The following is a 20,782-nucleotide window of genomic DNA, read 5'->3' as shown; positions in this document are numbered from 1 at the left end:
CGGTGGGGAGAGTAAGCCTTCAGCTGTTGTTACTTGTCAATACGACATTTTTGTTCCTTCATAAAAGCAACACAGCATACAGTATCCTGAAATTGAGAGGTGTTTTCTTACACCTTCCTTTATAGCCTTCGGTGATTTTGTTGTTGTCGTTGTTACATTTTTATGATTAAGTCATTAGCTTGCAAAGAAAGTTTCCGCTGAAAAGAATTTGTAGTACATGGTAAGAAGGTCAAGTCATGCCCGCTCTTCCTTGAAAGTTAGTTTTTCCAGGAGTACGTTTTGCTTTAGTTGAGTCTTTCAAAATAACCAGTTGCTATGCAAATAGTGTGTATTTAAATGGCTCTGTAATTTTCTTTTCACAGAGCTTACTGATGAGTGCACTGAAATAAATAAGTGCATTACTGTAATTTTATACGAACTGTGCATGTACAATTTAAATTCCATTACTGAAAGCCTTCTCATTTTGAGTGGCAATTTGGCTTGTCTGTCTCTATCTAGACATCTGACAGGACATCATTAGTGACTTGTATCACAAAAAAATCATTATATAGACAAAATTAAAAGTTTATTTGGTAAAAAGTGGTATTGTTCCTCTTAAGAGTGGTTGGTTAAATAGCACCAAAGTATCACTTTAGTTTGTGCAGTTAAGTTTTTGGACAGCAAGTTTTGGGGGGGGTTTAGCCCTCCTTGCTGTTTTTCCCCCTTCTTCCTCCTCTTCTGGGTACGGGAGGGTCTTTCTGACAACAATCACAAATCCAGCGACCTAAGAAAAGAAAGTTATCAATTATTGGGAAACTTTGTTACTCAGTCACCTAGTTACGCACCTTTTACCATTCTGATAGGTGCTCATCTATCTGCAATACTTCCTTTAATGTAAACCACCAGTGCTTTTATTTAAAATGTAAGCATCTTTTCTAAAAGGTACAAAAAGCAGCATGTAAAATTCACCCTCCCTTGTGGGCTGATTACGTGCAACAACTGGCTACGCTGATCTCTATGGACCCCAAGAAGTGCCAGCACTGCTAAGGAGGTGGCTGACAAACTAACACTTGAGTTTGAAAGTTTTATCTTCATGTGAATGACCATGGTGTGAGGTTAAAGACTGTTCCCCTGGGCAGAAATGAACAGCAGCTGGGGGAATGTTGCTCTTCTACCTCAGGTGTGGGGTCCCGTTCCCCAAACCAGTGCTTGTTATTTCAGCGCAGCACAAACTGCTGGCAGAGTTTCATCACCAGACCTCATATGAAAGCTCGCTTGCTAAGGGAACAATAAAGGGTTGAGCAAAGAGCAGAAGCATTTAACTGTTTGTATTACAACAGCTGGAATCATAAAAGGCTGCTTCGGTAATTTTAAAGTTTTGTAGGTGTATAGTCTATTACGTTTAGACTCTGTCCTTAGGTCAGCCTGAAAGTTAAATCAGCCACAGGACCCGTACAGAAGTGACAGCTAGTGCCAGGGCTTCCCAAAATGGGAATATGCAGTACTGTAGTTACAAGGAATACTGTCACTGCAGAACTGGCAGTTGCTGAACACTTATTCATGAACTACCTTACCATGGACTTAGTATTACGTGAAAAGCAAGTACTAGTACTACCAGTAATTTTCTTTACATTGCCTTGAGTTGGCCAGGTGATAGGAGTGACCAGGTAATGTAAAGGTACATGCTGCCTGACATCACTTCCAGCTTTGATGTGTAAGAAAAAAATGGGAAGGAAGGGTGCTTACAAACATAAGATTGAGCATAGCTTTTAGTTTAGAAACTGAAATAACAGCACAAATGCTTTATTAATGCGAAAGCTGTACGCCAGCAGTATGCAGCAATACAGCCTCTTCACAGGTTTATTTTACGAAGAGGTCATTTTTCTCAGTATTTTGTGGATATGGAAAGAAACCCTGAGTTCTGAAAGTCTGTTCAGATTCGGTTGTAAAAGTCAATTATATTTCCTATACAGAAGTTGCCAAGTTAAACTGCCCAACCAAATATACAGAAATAAAGCTTATTAAGAAAAAAATGGGTCCTACAGTGTGAATGCTTTTCTACAGTATTACTTACTTCTACCCTTCATGCTTCTTTTAAACTATTCTTTCAGAAGCAATGAGTAATTAATTCTGACAGAGAAAGCCCAGGATTCAGAGGAGGTGGGAGAGGAACAATTAATTCTTACTTTATTACCTGAAGGGATAGCGTCAAGCCCCACACAAAAAGTGTGATAACCACGGTCACATACATCACAGAACATCATTTCTTCTTCATGGTGAGGCTGCCCGCATATAATGCATGTTTTACACTCCATACATTGCCAAGGATAAGTCTTAATCATAGCAACAAGCTCCGGGGTCATATCAAGGCAAGAAGGGTGGCCTAGATTAAAACCAATATTATTACTTTTATGTCTGAAATGAAATATAAAATTAGTTAAGACTGTTTGCTTTTACAGAAGCTGAAGCTTAGCTCACCTCCTGGTGAGGTCCCACAGGGTACTGAATGTGCTAGTACATGTCACATTAAATGGAGGTGGAGTCTTAACGAAGGACAGAAAGGGCAACCAAACAGTTGGTACATATGTGTAGTACACTAAATATTTTCGCAAAAAGATCCATCAAACAAACTCCTTTAGGAATCCGCTTAGTGTATGCAGATACTTACCACTGTTGTCACACTGGGAGCAATGTATAAGAGCTTCAGCTTTTCCTTTCTTGTTGGACTCCTTACCCTTCAGACAAATTCCACATATAGCATTTGGAATGACCTTTGGCTGGAAGGGTAGAAGAGGGCTATAAATTCATTCCAGAAGAATTTACAGATTTAACAGGAAATGTCATTTATCTCCTTAACTCTTAAAATTAATGAACTATCTGTTAAGATGTGTGACCCTTAAAACGTATGGCAGTAACTGACAAGCAGCAGCATTGAAAAATATCGTAGATTAACTACGTAAATTTTTGTGTTTGGCACACACAGCGAGTTCTACGTGAATTGAATTGGAGCAAAAGCATCTACTTGCTTCCTCCTGTTAATTCATCAGCTAATATTCTTCTCAATGTAAATTAAATGTGACATAAAATGAAAAACTTTAGTAACTTTTTTCCAGCATAGAATACTTCTTTATGAATCTCCATGCAGATTTCCTGTTTATGGAGCAAATGAAATAAAATTTTCCATTTGCATTGTATTTCTTCCTAAACAGTGAAAATTAATTACAAAAGCAATAAACTTGATTTTTCTATCTTTAGTTCCAAAATATCTGGTTAGCTGTGCTGTACACAGCTGTCTGTTTTACCATTCTTCCTTGTATCCAGTCATGTTCACTGTAAGAAACACAGCCTTGCACTTAACTCTAGTTTTACATTCATAATGTAAGTGATCCTCTGGAGTGTAGTGGGGTCCACGAGATCCATTTAAAAGGTAAGAGAAACAGCAGGCTGTTACCGCGAGTAACGGTGTGTTTGTATTCTGTGTCCCAGCCCAAGAGATACACTGACAGAGTTTTATCCCAATGAGGACCAAAGAAGTAAGGAACTACAAATTTCAGACAGATTTCAGTTACTATACTGTTGAGCTTTGACCACTGCATAATGAGATCCATGAGAAATGCAGTTTAAAATTCATATAGTACTCACTGATGTTAAATCGACTAGTGCCAGAGGGTTTAAAAAAAAAAAAAAGAATTGCTGCAAATAGGCAGCTAGCAGAGCGAGTTCAAGGCATATACTGTTTTCTAAAGAACTAAACAGCTTGTTTGCAAGCAAGAAGAGTCCCAGTCAACTCCCACCAGTGGGGAAAAGAACGAAGTTTAATTTTAAAATACATTTTAAAAGTGAAAACAGAACTCTCTTTCTACATTCATATATATATATTGCATAAAAGTTGTACTGCAAAAGATCTTGGGAATTATCTAAGTGTGTCTATTTCCTCATTTTTTTTAGCACCTAGAAAGGTATCTTGATTCATTTTTAGAGTAGTCAGGACGCAGTGCTTTAAGTTTTCTAAAGTTTTCAAACTGCTTCTTAAATTAAAATATGGCTACAGTCTGCTTCAAATTCTCTGGTCTAAAGAGTTTTAGTTGAGAAAACAAAACACCATACCAGATATTTATAGGTAACTTCCTTCAAAAGATGACAGAGGCATTCATACAGACTTTTTTTTGCTTATTTATTATAAAAAAGCAGAGTCAACCTGTTTTATACATAAATATAATAAAACAATAAAATAAGTCTAACATTCACAAACATCTCTACAAAATAATAAATATAATGGAAGCAAAACCACACAAACTCCTTTACTGTTAACTATACTATGTGTCCTACATGTATACCTTTATACCCTGCTCCTCCCAACAAAAGTGGCACATGCTTAAACCTCGTCAGTGTGGCAGTATTTACCCTTCCATTGTTTAGGCTACTTTCTATTATTTTTTTTTCTTACTGTGTTTTTATCTATTTCTAACTAAACCAAGCCTTTCTAGAATAGCATGTGCACTTTTCTAATCAGACTTCTAGTTTGTTATAGGTTTGTATTTTACAGCCTTTAATATACAGCAGCATACTCCCCGGTACTCCAGCAAGAAAACTCAAGTGAGCTGCTTTTCGGTCGCTGTACCTGCGTTAGGGTATGTGCAGTTAACACTCTGATACACATAACTCTAAAGTTAGACACTGATACAGATGCATTTATTAAAAACGCTCCATCTAGTCTTACTTCACTAAATTCTGTTCATTAAAAATCGTGCATGTTGGGGGGTGAGAATCACAGCCTATTACTAATAAAGTTCCAACAGTATGGAAGTATTTTTACAAAAATAATTAAAAAAAAAAGCAAGACTATTCACATTTCAAATCAGTTCAAGTTCTACCACCGTAAATGGCTTTTAGAAATGCTATGAAAAAAGTCTATCAAATCCAAATGGGAAGTCACAATATCCCATCTGATTATAGAGTCAATTTTGCTTTCTACATCCTCATCTTATTGGTATGAGAAAGGGAGAGAAAATGAATGCAGAGTCAGAACGATGACGCCCTGCTCCGTAAGTTTTCACTTCCATGCTGCTGTGCTGCAGCTCACAAAGCAAGCATTCCAACTACACCTTTTTATAAGGTCCTATTCTGAATGCAAAGTGTTCCATTTTTATACACAGTGACCCGAAACAGAAGTGTTGTAAAATACAGTTTCTCAATACATTTCATTTTTATGTGCAAAAGATCTCCTGTACTTTTAACAGTACCCTGTGTGTGCAATTGTCGTAGCCAGTCCTGCAGCAACACAGACTCACTACTTGTAACATGACAAAAATGTAGAACACACGCTAACCGTTCTTTGTTAAAGAACTGACAATAAAAATGGCTCCATATAAAATACATTATTTCTTTTACTTAAAAATAACTCAGTGGAAATGTGTGAATCCTCTAATACTCATCGTGTGGCTGTAACTATACATTTGCATGTCAATGCCATAGTAATTATCCTTCAATTTTAACTACATGTAACCAAAAGATTACTGCCCTACAAAAATAGTCAGATATTAGAGAACAATACAGAACAAAAGTATTACAAAGATTTAGAATTCACAGGGACAACATTTTAAACCAGTTAAGCCTTCAGCTCAAAGTGCCTTAACGTTTAGGCACATATGGTATATATCATTATCTGGGGTTTTTATAGACTAACAAACAAGAATCGTTCTGTCTTACCAGTTAAAACAGCTCACGTAATTGGGTTTACTGAAAGCGTTTAAACGTTCCCACAAACAAGAAAGCCAATCCTCTCACCCTCCCAACACAACATCACCACCTTTGACTTATCAACAGCCTGATGGCTGATGCAGGCAGGACGTGCTGACATTGCCGAGATGTGGCACTGCAAGTTTACAGTAACACCTTGTTACTAACAAAATCGGTGGTTTTGAACCAGTAAGTAATTGCTACAGGAAACCATTTTCAAAATGCAATGCTGCATACCATCATTACTCTTCTACAATTAGAAGTTCAGAACTTTGCAGAAAGTTCTGCCCTTCAGTTCTCTCTCTATGCACTCATAAGGCCATTACAGAGATTGGACTAATAATCACTCCGGCATTCCCAGCTAAGTGAAACTTCTGTAAACCAGTGGCACACAATCTCTAATGTCAAGTCAAATGAAGCTAAAAACAAAAATTCAAGTTCTATCTTTGGATTTCATGTTCATGGGAATATTGGTATACATTTGGTGTCTACAACAATTTGTAAAGTTACATATAAAAAAATATACATATGGTACCACAGTCTAAATCTCCATAGTTTGCATATTTCTTAGTAAGTTCCTGAAAAGAGAAAACGCAACTGGAGCTTGCTGTATGTTATGAACTTGTACAGATACTGTATGTAGAGAGAAAATTCACCAAAGCTGTCCAATTCTTGCTGGAAATTAGCTTAACATAAGTTATGGTTGATTTACTATTAACTTGGTAAATACAGATAGTAAATATTTATGAATATAAAATGCAAGCCATCAACAGCTCACTTGCTGAGACAGTTTCTCAGTATGTACGATCTTGTCATTGACAAAAGTGTTTCTTTTTCTATAACCTCTCCTAACAAGCATTCTTGATTGCTAAATACTAAACACTATCTTAATGTAGTGTTTTCCTTCCTTACAGGTCTATTCCTGCTCCCATGTAAGTCAATGGAAAATTCTCATTCCTTTCAGTGGAACAGGACTAGGCAGTAACGTGCTTTAAAAGTGTTACATTATATTCACATCCTCTCTTAGTATGCAGAATAATAACCACATATAAATAATGCATGTCAATTACCATTTCTCCTGAAAAGTATTTTTCTCTTAATCTTATTTTCATCCTCATTTTTGAAATTATTATACAGTAATACTGAAGATTTGGGTCTTAGGTTTGGCAATCACTGCTCGACAGCTGATATGTCTTAACAACCTCCCCACGTTTTTGGCTTGGATAAAAGCATATTGCCCACAAATGTTTCTACACAGTACGAGCTACATAAAAAGCTGTTTTCCATATACTGTTAAAGTGGTTATGTAGTGTTGCCTATACAACTGTAGTAAGCTTCTTGCCTTCCATCCTGTACGTCGTAACATCTCAGGATGAAAGTCTGTGCTCAAAATGAACATCGTAACAATATGTTCAGCCACGTAGCTGCACTTTACAGCACTGATCTCTTGGTATGCTGCCATACTAAATAGCAGAAAAAGCAATAATGGATACTGAATGCTAGTTTTGAACTGGCAAGTAATTCTGACTGCTATGCTAAGGCAGACAGACAGGTGTACAGTTCCAATGATAAATCCACAGCGGATTTTTTACAGCGTTACTACCTGGGAATCTGAGAAGTTGACAGAAACAGAGGCCACTGTATAGCTAGGGTAAAGGAAAACCCCACATGAAATAAAAGCAAAAAGGAAGTAAGGAAGCAAACAGATGGAGCACACAACAGGAGAGCAGCTAGTGAAGTACAGCGAGCAGAAGTCCCATATTACTGAAAAAACAAATATTTCAGGGAGAGGCTGGTCAGTAAAGAAGTTCAGTCAGGGGCTTTTTTCTTCTACCTTGTACCCAGGAACTGATTTGGATAATACAGAACGTTTGGAACCATCTTTTCTTGGTGTAGCACTTTTGTCTCTTGTTTTTTGTCTTCCCTGAAAAGAATCCTCCTGGTTGTCTGTGGCGCAATCACCTTCAGATACATTGCCAGACGAATTGTCCTATAATAAAAATACCATAGCTATATTTTTTATTTTTTGGATAGACAGACAAGTCTTTCCTATGCCCCTGAGAGCCAACTAAGGTAAGAGAAGGATACATCTTTCCTTCTGCAAAAGCATGGGGTACAGCACAATCTAGAACACTTTTGCTCATAACCTTCATGAACTACTTTTTCTCATGCTAAGAGACTGGCATCAGCAGTAGCAGTCATGTTTTCCAGTTCACCTTGATACCAGGGTGGGAAGCACAACACTGCAATTCTTTGAACCATTTTCCTTTAAAATTTAGCAAGAAATCCACTATACGCAAGATACTGTTTAAGAAGTAAAGGGCCAGCAAAAGTTAAAAATGCCCTTGCCATGCATTTGAAGTGTACCACCAAATAGCGCTGCCTTGAATTAATAAACATTTGAAGTTTTTTTCTGCCACCCTCATCTACTATTTTCACCAGGAGCAATTGAAATACTTAATTTGGATTGCAGCAGCAGAATGCCATCAAAGGCAACACACACTTCAATATTTAATACAGAACCAAACAACAGAATTTACGCTGCAGTTAAAGCTTTTTTTTTTTTTTTTTTTTTTTGAGGAATGAGGAGGCAAGAAAGAGGGCAAGAAGTTCAAAGAGGGTGAGAGACCAATGTAAGCATAATTAAGAACAGGAGCACAAGCTTTTTCTCAGAAAAGTGTTAATAAAGGCCTCCAAAAAGCTCCAGAAGAAAGCAATATGATTAATCACATTTATTATAATAAAAACCAGAAGGCCAAGTAACAATAGAGCCCTACAGTAAAAGGCACTCTGTACAAACATCACAGTAATGAGCCTATGCCCCAGAGCCTAAAATTAAACCAGACAAAACAGACACAGGGCAAAGGGAGGAGTGTAAAAGCAAAGCACACTATGTGGCAATAAGAAATTGTATGTTTCACCATTATTTTAGGGGAAGGATTATTTAGGACAGGCCCATTAAAACACTACAGAACAGGAAAACTGCTACCTGACTCCAACAACAGGGAGGGTGAAAAAGCAAAAGCTTAAAGCACATTGTAGGACTCACCAGGGAGATTTGACAAATGGTAGGTAGCCCAAAACTCAGGAAAAGAGTCCTGCCAACTGCGCACCTCTGTGTTCAACATGTATTTTTCCTGAACAATACACCCCAATGACTAGAAAAGGACCCCTGTTCCTATAGACAAACCCACTTCACAGGAATCCCATTTTAAATTTTCCCTACACTTTTCCAACACAAGGACATTTCCCTTCTGCATTCTGTCACCAAAAAGACTTCTGAACTTCTGTAAAAAAGAAAGGATAGTCTGCTCAGTCCCATTACTTTTCTTTATCTTTAAAGGGAATAGATGTCAGTGGAAAAGGGAACTGGGAAGAAACGGTTAAAGACTAACTGTAAACAAGCTGGAGTGTGATTAAGTCAAAATTTTGAGCTGACATTTAGCATGCTAAGTTTATATGATTTCTTTTTCTCCAAAAAAATGCAAGCAGAAAGGGTGTATTAACAGCTATCCCTCCCTTAGTAACCTAAAAGCTGACCCCTTCCTTTCTTCCTCATTTATGAGTATCTTATGAGTATTCAAACAAAATAAACATTTATATGAAGCTTTAGCATTATAGGTATCCACCATCTAACATGTTCATCAGTTGAACTAGAAACTGTTAAAAGCACCTGTGATTTTACATTCTATTTCTCTTAAAGTTAGGATTAAACTTCTGGAAAGTGGTTGTCACCAACATACTAACTACAACAATATACCAGCGGTTCAGCTGTAGTCAGACAGCTCATCTGAAGTTCAGCTGATCTTGAGCATCTAAAATGCTATCAAGGTAGGCATGCAAAAGTTTCCCTTAACTTCCAGTAACAGAACATAAAGATTCATCTTTTAAAAGATGAATTTTAAAGTAAAAACCCAGTGCTTTTTACCTTCTCTTTACATCGGAATAAAATAACTGTTTCTGTATCAAGTACCTCCTGCTTCTATGTCGCAAGAAGAAAAAGTTGTAAGGCTATCAACACCTTTCTTTGCTTTGTGACAGATTCTGTGGGACTTAAAGAGCAAAATATGCTGTGACCTGAACTACAGTGTTCATTCCCCTCAGAAATGCTACCAACTTCCCCTTGGGAAAAAGGCATAACAAAGAGCTGTGCTTGGGAAGATTCTTCAAAATGTCTTTAAAAAGAAGGAAGAAAGGGCCTAAAATTTCAAATATTTGTTCAATTTACTTTAAAAATGGAGCAAAATGGAAAGCTGGAGAGAAAGGTTATAAAATAGAAGTATTAAAAAAGGGAGTACACTTTTTAGTTTATGATTCTCCTTCATTTTGTGAATGTTAAAGAAACTACTGAAACCAACAAAAGTGAAGGGAAAGGATCTTTTTGTCTTTGAAATACTTTCAATTTGTCTCACCGAATTGCCTTTGGTTTTCCGTTTTTCATCACCTCGCCCTTCCTCTGCATCATCTGAATCTCCATCACTGTCTAACGCAGGCAGCTCTGGATCCAAAGGAGGTTCGTAAAGAGCTGTATTTAATGGCAAGTAACGAAGTTCATCTGGAGAGTATCTAAAATTAAAATAAATAATTTAATGTTTATGCATAAAGTATACATAAAGTCACACAGCATACCAGGACTTCAATGAGAAAGAGTAAGAAAAGCTTCTTTTTTTTTTTTTTTTCCAGAAAAGCACATAAAAACACGCAGTTCTGAAAACACAGAAAACATACTAATTTCTCCTACCAAATGTGATACCATCTAGTACTTGTCTCCATTGTATGGCGAATATTCATGGAACACAGGAAGAATATATTTGCAATGTTCCAAACCTACATAATCGTAAGAGGCCATGGAACCCCTAAAAATTTTTTAGCCAATCCACGTTACTATGCCCAGTGGACTACACACTTCATTAGTGAATGTACAGTGCTCCCAAAGCATGTGCAGAACAATTCTAACCCAGGGCACACAAACAGCTAGGGTCCAAAGCAAAGAAAGTAAAGAATATAGCTATGTTTTACGTTCTTTGGTTACTGAAGGAGAACATAAAATGCGTATAAATATATAATTCAGAAGAATGTGAAGATCTAATCACATTGCTTATAGCCAGATACGACTTAACGTGTATCTACCCCCCCCCCCTTTTTTTTTTACCTTAAATACTAAGAAAAAAGTGAAAGTCCTCTTACTATTAAGGATGAACACTGTAAGGAATAGGGTATTATTTTGATGCATATTTTGAAATGCTGTGTCCTTCATTAAGGACAAGCAGTTTCACTTGCAGCTTATAAGTGCAAAATACACAAGGTATCTAGTATTTTTAATTAAATTACTTTATTAAAGTTGAAGTCCTTCAAGGATGTCCTGTAACATGCAAATTTGGAGTGGGCTGTTTGCACACAGACTGGAATGAGCAAGGCATATGCAAATAAAGAGCTTCTCTAAAGAAAACTGTGCATATACAGGATGAGTACCATCCCTGTTGGTAGGGGTAAGGACTTAGCTAACAATTTTCAAATCACTAGGTATTTGTCAAATGGGAGAATGCTACTGGTAAAGTCTTAAATTTGTGTAGACAGTCAATACACATTTTTCATGAAATATGACTATCCAACTAGCAATACCTTACCCTCTCACTTCTAAAACCAACACTAAACTTAGCCCACAAGACAAAACTATTTTTTTTTTTTAATTAAAAACTTTCTACAAATTTTTAAAAGGGCAGCAACACCATCAACACAGAAAACGTGATCACAAGCCAGCATTACAACATTTTAATATAGCAACATTAACCTTAGCACACATGCAGAGGCAGATTAGTAAACACATGAGGGTAGCAGGAGTGAAATCAATGTCTCCTTTTACCACAGTAAATATCTGAGCAGGCCAAATCTCAGGCACTGTGATACGTCAGTGGAGACAGTACTCTTGCAGCCAGTACCGTTTTGTTGACAAAAGCTGTCATGCTCTGCAGCTATTAGACTACCAAGTGTCTCACACATTAAATTAATTCAAAACCTTACAGTTAATACACTGAAATGTTTTCTATCTGCTAGATGTAGAGAAAATAGATCAGTGCAAGAGAGTCGGCAGTTAGGATGCTTTTAAAATACCTTTTGTAGTACTCCTGGAACTGGCCGGGTATGAGAGCCACTGGATAAGGACTAACCTTTGTTCTCTCTGTAGGTAAGATTTTGTATTTTCCTTGAGGCACCTGGATAATCTGTATTGTTTAATACAAAACAATGACGTTCTTCTTTCACATACAAACTTTTGAGCCTTCCTCACCATCTACCCCCTCAAATATTTTTTAACTAACCAGTTTCACTGAGTTGGAACAGCCAATCGGGTTCTCCCATGGGAAATCCAATTCATTAAAATGGTAAGAGATGCCACTCACAAAACAGTATTACTGATTAAGTCCAATCACTAAATACCTAATGAACTGAATGAATATTAGGCAAGACCACTTCTAACAATATATTATTTTAAGTAATGTAAAAATTAAAAGCTAACAACTGAAACAGTAAACAACTTTTGTGACTGGCATCTTTAGCATGAATTATCATCGCTGGTCCATATTGGTAGAGGGTAGCAAGAACATGTCCATCTAATTCTGAAACCAGACTGTACTATAAAGACATGAATTAATAATGTGAATATATGGAAACGAGAAGCTTACATAAAAGCCTTTTTTCCCTTAGAAAAAAATGAAACTAATTATCCACTATCTTGTCTTGAACATGGGTCAGTACCAGAAAAATGTAAATTTTCCTTAATAGACTGTCACGTAATGATTTGCATAGAGAAAATTTCTGCTTTTACTGTCTTTACACAAGTAGAACAGTCTTGCTTCAAAATGCCAGCTAATTGTTTTTGGGTTTTGTTTTTCTTTTTTTTAATCAGGCACAGGAGCATGAAATGTATCTAATACAATAATAATACAACACCTAAGAAAATCAAGGGCATAACCTTGACAGGCAGCACTCTCTTAGAGGATAGTTTCCTTTTTTACTCTAGGTACTGTTCAGTCAAAATTTTTGAGGTATTCCAAAAAAGAATTAGCCATTTATATGAATAGATACAATAGCAACAGAAGCTTCTTAGTAACCTAAGCATCCCTCTTAGTTTTATACTACCACCAGCAGATTAAAGACATAATAACAAAGTAACACTGAAATTTGTAAAGCTCCCGGAGACAAGTATTTTCAAGTTTAAAAAAAAAAAGTTTCACATTAAATATATTTGAGATTATTTTTTTAGCAGTATTACACATTTAACAGCAAAACTTTTCAAGTCCCTACATCACTGAAACAAGACTAATCAAAACCTTTGATAATAAAATAGTTAAAATGGTACCAAAACCAACTTTACTGAAAAGCATGGAGCTACCTACTGATATCGATAAGAAATTTAAATCTGCCTACATGTGTCTGTAAATCAAAATAGGCTCTTCTTTCCTCCATTCGTTCTCGATTTAAATTGCTGTTGAATTCCGCAGCTTTCTTGGCAGCTTTTTTAATATATTCTGGAACTTTACTGGCTTCTACTTTCTGCGTGTTCTGCTGCTGCATTTGCTGAAAATAAAAAATATTTTATTAATTCACATACATTCCACTATCAGTTTGAGAACAGCCTTTTCTTATACTCCACATGTTACAGATCTGGTTCACTTACAATGCTAGTTACTTACAGAGTACTCTTTATAATGGTCTGTTATTCGCTGACGTTCTTTCTCTTGCAGTATAACAGAATACTCAGCGTGTTTGGCAGGGTATTCTTTAATCATAAGATCAATTACTTCATCGCTACGCAAAGCTGTTAGACCTAAAATAGATAAAAGCAATAATGATGCTATCTGGCAAAACTAACTGTAGGTTATTTATATCCCACAATGATCAAGTTTTTGAGCAGCTAAAGACAACAACCTGCTGTGCACAATAATGCTTCTCTCTCTCTCTCATATAGGAGTGAACTTGTGCCGTTTAGCTTTCAAGGCTGATTGGGAGTTTGCGTCTACCCAAGGAACCAACGCTTATTTCTTTCCTTCCTTAGAACTACAGACCCCTTCACATCGACTCAGCCACCTACTAAACTCCCCTGCAAGGCAAAACCTCTGTTCTAAGTGGGATCTGCTCAACTGCTAGTTTCAGTTTCCAGTATTAGTGAAGCATTAGTTTTATTAACTTGCAGAACTTTAACTGAAATTATGACATTTACATAACCTCTCTATTCAAATCAAGGAAGAAACACAGTGAGGGCAATTCAGAGCAGCAAACTGCACACAGATTCCTGACTCCCAATTAAAGCATTTGAAGTTCAGAAGTTAGAATGCCTCAGTTTGCAGCTACAATGCAGAACTCCTTCTTCAAAGGTTCCAACACAACTTACCTCCACTGATTATAAATATAACCTTAAAAGAATAGGGATAGTCAACTCAGCGCACATCTCTACTGGATACATGAGGCAGAATATAGCATTTTGCTTCTATTGATAAAAACTAGATACTGTTCTCTCCCAAATATTTCAGTTAAAAAAAATACAAATCAAGAAAGCTGGCAAGTGAGAAATAAAGGTGGTATACTAAAGATTGTTCGTATATAAAATGACACTACATTTTAATGTCATATATAAAATGACATTACATTTACAAATACACAAATTTACACAGACTCACAACATACAGAAAAAAATGTGACAGGCATCATTTAATCTCTAACATGCTCCAAGTCACATGTATTAGCAGAGGGAGGAAAAAATACTTCAAGCTTTTTCCATATAAGTCGCATCATTCCATTTCACATATGTTAAAGTGCTTTAATACACACCCTTCTAACTTCCCACATATTAGCTGAACCATCTAAGTTAATGTGTGCCACAAGTGTTTGCTGAGTTCTAACTAACTCAGAAAAACAAGACTGAATTATTACTTTTTTTATTTGAAAAATGATGGTGTTCTCTATTCTAGAAGGAGAACAAAGTTCTAAAAGTTAATTTACAATATAGAAGGGATTTTGCCAAGTAATTGGAATAGATCAAAAATTTATTTTTTTATAATAAACCTGGAATACTGATAGTTCGTGGCAAATTTACACAAAATAATAATAAACCAGTTCTCATTTCAGAACTTACATTTTCAGCTGAGAGTGATGCAATTCTTCTCTACCAAACTGAATCACATTTTCAGCCTGTCATATTTTTTAATAATTTAACAAGAAATCATACAATCACTTAGATTGGAAAAGACCTTTCAGATCATCGAGTCCAACCATTAACCCAACATTGTCAAGTGCACCACTGAAACCATGAATCTAACAATTTGTCTTCTTACCTAGTGTGCACTGAGTCTCTGTGATAACATTTAGTTCTCTGAGGTAGAGTTTCTCCTTGTGAGATAGATCACGTCTTTCTAAATCTCCAAAGAAAACAAGAAAGAGCAATAAAAATGTGTGCAGTTACTCCAGCTCCCCCATAAACAGTGTCAAAGTGTTCTGACAATTTTATTACCAGCCAGCAAAAGTCTGTATTATACTACTATTCCTACAAACACATTAATTTTATAAAATAATTTTAAATTTAACATACACTGTAGGGACATGGTCAATTCTTCTGAGTACCCTGCCTGTAGTTATGATTTACAGAAACAGTGAAGAAATCTGACTTAAGAGCTCAGATGCACAAAACACTATCAGGCACTGAAGGTACACTCCCTTTTAATATGCCTTTTCAAAATAAATTCCACAACAGAAGAACAAGGTTTGACAATCTGAATAATGAAGGCTCAAATATTAGAACCTCTCCAATTAATTTATTTAAATGCTTCCAGTGTATAAATGTTTCCACAATTCAGGAAACAGAATATAGAGATACGGGTATATACTAGATCACCAACAAAATACCCCAAAATAAAACCGATGTCAGTTTTCAAAAGGTACTTGCTGATCTAACCCCCAAATCAGACTTGTTTACAGATTTTTACTGGCAATACCAAGAAGTCTTAAATTATTTCAAAAAACATAGGATATGTTTTCAATATGCCAGTAACAAAAAGTACAACATACATAATTCAGATCTGCTTTTGCCAGGGTCTTTTTTTTAATCAGTTGGCTCATGCTATAGTCAGACTGATACAGATTACAACCAAACTGTACAAAGACAAAGATTTTTAGAAGAAAAACCTTTAAAATAAATACCTGGATATTTTCTCTTAAAGGAAGTCACGCCCAAATATTCACTGACTTGCTCTTGAAGCATATAGTATTCGCCTGTTTCATCTGGTGGCCACTTGTATTCTATCAAGTTTTCAGCAGGAAAATAGCTGTATCTAAGAATAATAACAATGTCAGAACAAATCAAAGAATCCTTAAGAGGGATACTTACATTTCTAGAAATTCAGTAGTTCCTACTTATATGTCAATGAACAACATCTATGAAGTTTGGCTTTAGAACACTTTGTCCTGTAAACCCATTTCAAAGTCACTTCGTCACACCCCACTTTACATGTATTTCTCCAGACCAGTATTTATCAATATGCTGAGGGACAGAACACGAAGATAGGGATATTCATGATAGTGGACAGCACACTGGGAAAAGTAGAAACTACAGCATTTAAATTCATTCAAAGAATCTGCAACATTTTAAAAACATGTGAGATATGCTTCAGATTGTAAATTAGATGCAACACATTTTGTGTCATTTTAAAATAAAATGTTTTTAAATATGCTGGAAGAAAAAGACAGCTAGTTATTCATAGGACATTCCCTTCTTTCAGAAAGTTGTATGAAGAATATACAAGCAAAGAAAGAAGAGCTAATGCTTAAGCATATCAAACAGTACAGGAAAACTAGCAATAAGAAAGCAGGAATCATAAAAAATGATATTACCCAAGGTCTTGACTAGAAGTTTCACAGCTGCGAGAACTGTCCCCTGAGCCCATACGTCGTCTTTTGGATGGCTGGCTGCCGTCATTGGAATTTTCTTCTGTGTCATCCTGAAATGAAAATGAAGATAAAATATTAAAAAACAGAATCCACCAGATAATGCAAAACATCAAAAAAATACTGCAAGGCCATCCACAGTTTAAATATACCTAAGTACTGAGTTATTTAATAACACTCTTTACAAACAGCTCATAGGACAGCTTACATAGCAAATTATTCTTTGCTATAAACTAGCTGCATGACACATAGGAGCACAGAAGAAGAACTGGGTAGTTTCTCACCTGTTGCGTAGGTGGAGCACTGAATAGACAAAAGCTGTGGCTCTGACCATCAAGTTCATTGCTCTTGATGTAAACTACTCAAGGCATCAGCATGGCCTGACAGCTGTAGAGCCAGCAAACTTCCCTCAATGGTGACAGTCAGGGACAAGACTAATTCACTTAATCAGGCTAGCTCTCCAAAGCAAAAGCAAGGGCAAAGCAAAAACATCAAGCCCTTGCTAAAAGCTGATGCTTATAAAATCAAGGAAAATATTAGCAAAAGCAACACGGGAGTTTACAGACATACAGTTAAAGTAAAAGGAATGGTACACAATATATAAAGATATATGATTACAGCAAGTAGCAAAGACTTGTCTTTTGTGGGGAAAAACTGAAGAAAAAATATCTGATGTTGCATTGCAACAGATGCAGAAGAGAAAAAAGGTATTACAAGGGAGTATTTAGAAGTTAACTTACAGATGGTCACTATTCAGATTTCATGAGATCTATACAAAGTAAGGGAATAAAGGGTAAAGAAGAACAAAACAAAAAAACCCAAAGAATTCCGTAAAATCTAGCAGACCAATGATTCAACTGATCTTCTTGCGTTTTTTACTGCTTTATTGTCCAATAATAGTATACAACTCCTACCTATATCAAACTCTCAAAGCACTTAGTGACTAACCTTGCATGATTATAATTGAGAAACAGAAGGCAGAACTGTTAAAGTGAATCACTTACTGTAACCAGTAGTAGAGCCAAGAACAAGATAGCTCTTTAAGCATGAAAACTGCCAAGTAGAGTACCATGAAAGAATCACATTTCATAACTTTGGTGAAAAGTTTAGGAAAGAAGAATTAACCTGTCAGAAATAAAGCCCAATTATACTTACATTATACTTACTTATTACATAATGACAAGAACACTGTTAGGTCTACCTTAGCTAGTGTCTTTCATTCTATTATGTTTTGCATATCAAATCACTTGGAATATCATTTTAAAAGATTCCAGCAAACGAGAATACATTACTTTTGTTATGCAACATTTCTCAGCCCTAGAATCAAGACAGGCCACAGAGAAAAAGCATGTGTCTCTTGTATTTTTGGTTTATTTCATGTTTTCCCACAATTCTTCATAGGTTTGTTTTTTTTTCTTTCTTATGGAGGAGCAAGAAGAGCATCTTTCATACAATAACAAAAACTGAAAAACAAATTTAATGAAACTATGCTTACTCAATGCAGCTATACTTAAAGAATCAGGTAAGTAGCATCTCCACTAGTATTACTAGCAATACTACTTCCCAGTACTGCTGAGAATACCCTGTATAAACTCAACTGAACATACCAAGTAGCAGTCGCCAATCAAAACAATATCACACTGAAGTATTTTGTCACACAGCTGTATCTCATCAGCAGCACATCCTTACATCCCACATGGAACATCAACGCACTCCAAACTTTCTGAACTGCCAGACAAAAACACAAACAGGGCCAACGCCATGCTTCGCTATACCAAAGCTACCAAGAGACTTCAAAACATTTTTAAAAGGGAAGACCTCCATCTGACAGTTGAGAGGAAGTGCCTTGCATCAGCTTCTCCTTTCGCTTTGAAATTTTCTTTTACTAAATCCAGTACTGTCAAAAAATACGAGCGCCTATATCACAGGAGAGATAGGGGTCCTCCATCTCCATCTTTTCTTTCTTATTTGCTCAAAACTTCTGCAAATCCAATCACACAGGCTCACAGACTAAACACTCCAGGAAATGAGGCAGTTTGTTGCAAGGACTTTGCAGAGAAAATGAAAACGTTTGCACTGCCATCTAAGACATGCTGTAGTGTACCAAAAATAATAAGTGGGGACAGTCTCGTGGCTCTCTTTACATGGAAAGTTAAACACTGCCGAAAAAAGCCCTCTCTTCCCTTGAAAACGCCTGTTTCAGTAAAACGCCTGTTAGCGCTTAGGAAATGAGGTTGCATTACAAACTCCTATCACAGCATCTACGCAACGATCTTTTATTATGCAATGGGAAAGCCTGAATTACGCCTTTCAAAGGCATTTCAAGATGCCTTTCAAAAAGTAACTGCCAAGCCCTGGGTGCAGAAACAGCAGCAAGTACCCGGCGCCGCAAGCTCCGGCCGCTGCCGCAGGCACCACCCGCGGGCCTACGCACAGCAGCCCCGACCGGACCCAAACTTTGCCGGTGCGACGCCGCGGCGCGGCCGGGAAGGCGCGTCAGGACTCTGGGGAAGGAGGACGGGCCCCGGCCACCCCGAGGGACCCCGGACCCGCCCCCCAACTTTGGCCCGCGGCGCGGGCAGGCGCCAAGCCCCCGCCGAGAGGCCGCCCCCGCCGCCCGGCTCCCCCGGGGGCCATCAGCCGAGCCCGGCGGGGGCGGGCATGTCAGGGCGCCCGCGTTGGAGGGGGCTGGGCGAGGCCTCCCGCCGAGGCGGCTTGTTGCGCCGCAGCCCCAGGCCGCCGCGCCGGGCCCGCCGCCGCCGCCCGCTCTCACCTTCAAGGACTGGGCGCCGGGCGTGGCCGGGTCGCTGTCGCAGAGGCGCGGGGACAGGACGGCCGCCATGACCGCCGCGGGGGCCGCCGCCGGCTGGGCCAGGAGAAGCGCCGCCGCCGCGCGACCCGGCCTCGCGCCGCGCCCGGCTCCGCCCCCCCTCCCCCTGCGGGGGGTGGCAACGGCCCCTACCGGCCAGCCCGCGCACGAGCGCGGCGGCTCGCGCAGCTCCTGCTCCGCCCCCCTCCGGGCAGCCCGCGGCGACCCCGGCCCACGCCGCCGGACCGGCACCCGGCCCGCCCCGCCGCCGCCGCCGCGCGGGCCCGCCGCCGGGGCCCCCACGCCGCCGCCGCCGCCGCCGCCGCGCCCGCCGCCGCCGCCTCCTCCTCCCGCCGCCGCTCGGGCGGCCGCGCGGCCCGGCCGCGAGCGCGGAGCCGAGCCGCCTCGGTAGCGCTTGGGCAGCAGCGCGGGGCGGAGGGGCAGCATTCCCCCGCGGTGGTCTGCGCCGAGCGCCGCCGCCGCTGGCCGGCGCGGGAGCTGGCACCCAGCTGTGCTGGGCTGCTCCACCGCCAGGCTCCCGTCTCCGGGAACGTCAGCCGGGGACGAGCTACGTTTGTGAACCATCAGCCCCCGCAGGAGGGGTGTACGGGGGGCGGGGGGCGCACTCGAGGAGCCGGCACAAGCGCGCTCGCCCCTGCGAGGAGGGCTCTGGAAGCCGGCCCCGCCGCTGCGCGGAAGCGCCGAAGCAGCTGCGCGCCGGGCGCCGCCCGGGGTCGCGTCCCGCTCCCGCCGTTACGGCCGGGGGGAAGGCGGCGCGCGGCCCCTCCCCGGCACGAAAAGACCCTCGTCCCGCCGCCGCCGGGGCGGCGCGCACGCCCGCCCGCCCGCTCGCTCGCACGCGCGCTGCCGGGCGCCGTGGCCGCGCACGGCCCCGCTCCGGCGAACAAAGCGCCGAGCCGCGCCCCGGCCGCCGCCCGCAGGGGCTCGCCGGGCTGCGAGGCCGCCCCCCGGCCGCAGCGCTGCCCCCTCGGCCCGCAGCCCCGAGCACCGCCACCCCCGCCTGCTGCCTCCGCCCGCGTTTCTTTCCAGCTCTTCATGCAACAGGCGCGGAAACGGCACCCGCGCTCCGTGCCCACGCGCGGCGGCTCCAACAGCAGCGCCCACGCGCTTCACACATCTGCCGGAGCCGTTCTTCAAAATGCAGTCGCTGCCGTCCCTGCCAGGCACCGGCCTGCGATCAATAGCCTCCCCGCTGGCCTCGTCGCCCCCCAGCCGCGGCCGACAGAAGCCACTGGACTGAAATGACCAAACTCGGGCGCCGGCCCGAAGGCAGCTCCATTCCATGCAAGCTTAAGGCCC

At 40.0% G+C, this 20,782-nt stretch overlaps 1 protein-coding gene across 3 annotated transcripts; it reads right to left on the bottom strand.

Annotated features, from left to right (window-relative positions):
• Positions 1-540: 540 nt before the first annotated feature.
• On the bottom strand, positions 541-20,190 carry PHF10 (PHD finger protein 10). 3 transcript variants are annotated; one of them, XM_080388514.1, is made up of 12 exons: positions 19,427-20,190; positions 16,600-16,706; positions 15,910-16,040; positions 15,048-15,131; positions 13,410-13,543; positions 13,144-13,293; positions 11,830-11,939; positions 10,131-10,284; positions 7,553-7,708; positions 2,648-2,756; positions 2,174-2,362; positions 541-763 (listed from the first exon to the last, which is right to left on the bottom strand). In XM_080388514.1, the coding sequence occupies exons 1-12, from the start codon at positions 20,045-20,047 to the stop codon at positions 678-680; spliced, it is 2,031 nt and encodes a 676-aa protein (XP_080244640.1). In that variant the 5' UTR covers positions 20,048-20,190; the 3' UTR covers positions 541-677. The 3 variants fall into 3 exon arrangements, with proteins under 3 accessions (XP_080244640.1, XP_080244641.1, XP_080244642.1); XM_080388515.1 differs by having other exon boundaries at positions 15,048-15,125; XM_080388516.1 differs by lacking the exon at positions 7,553-7,708.
• Positions 20,191-20,782: the final 592 nt, after the last annotated feature.

Source organism: Falco punctatus, assembly GCF_963210335.1.
Source record: "Falco punctatus genome assembly, chromosome: 5".
NCBI classification, from domain to species: Eukaryota; Metazoa; Chordata; class Aves; order Falconiformes; family Falconidae; genus Falco; species Falco punctatus.
Note: the sequence above shows the minus strand (reverse complement) of the source record. Positions and strands in the feature narration are given on the sequence as shown.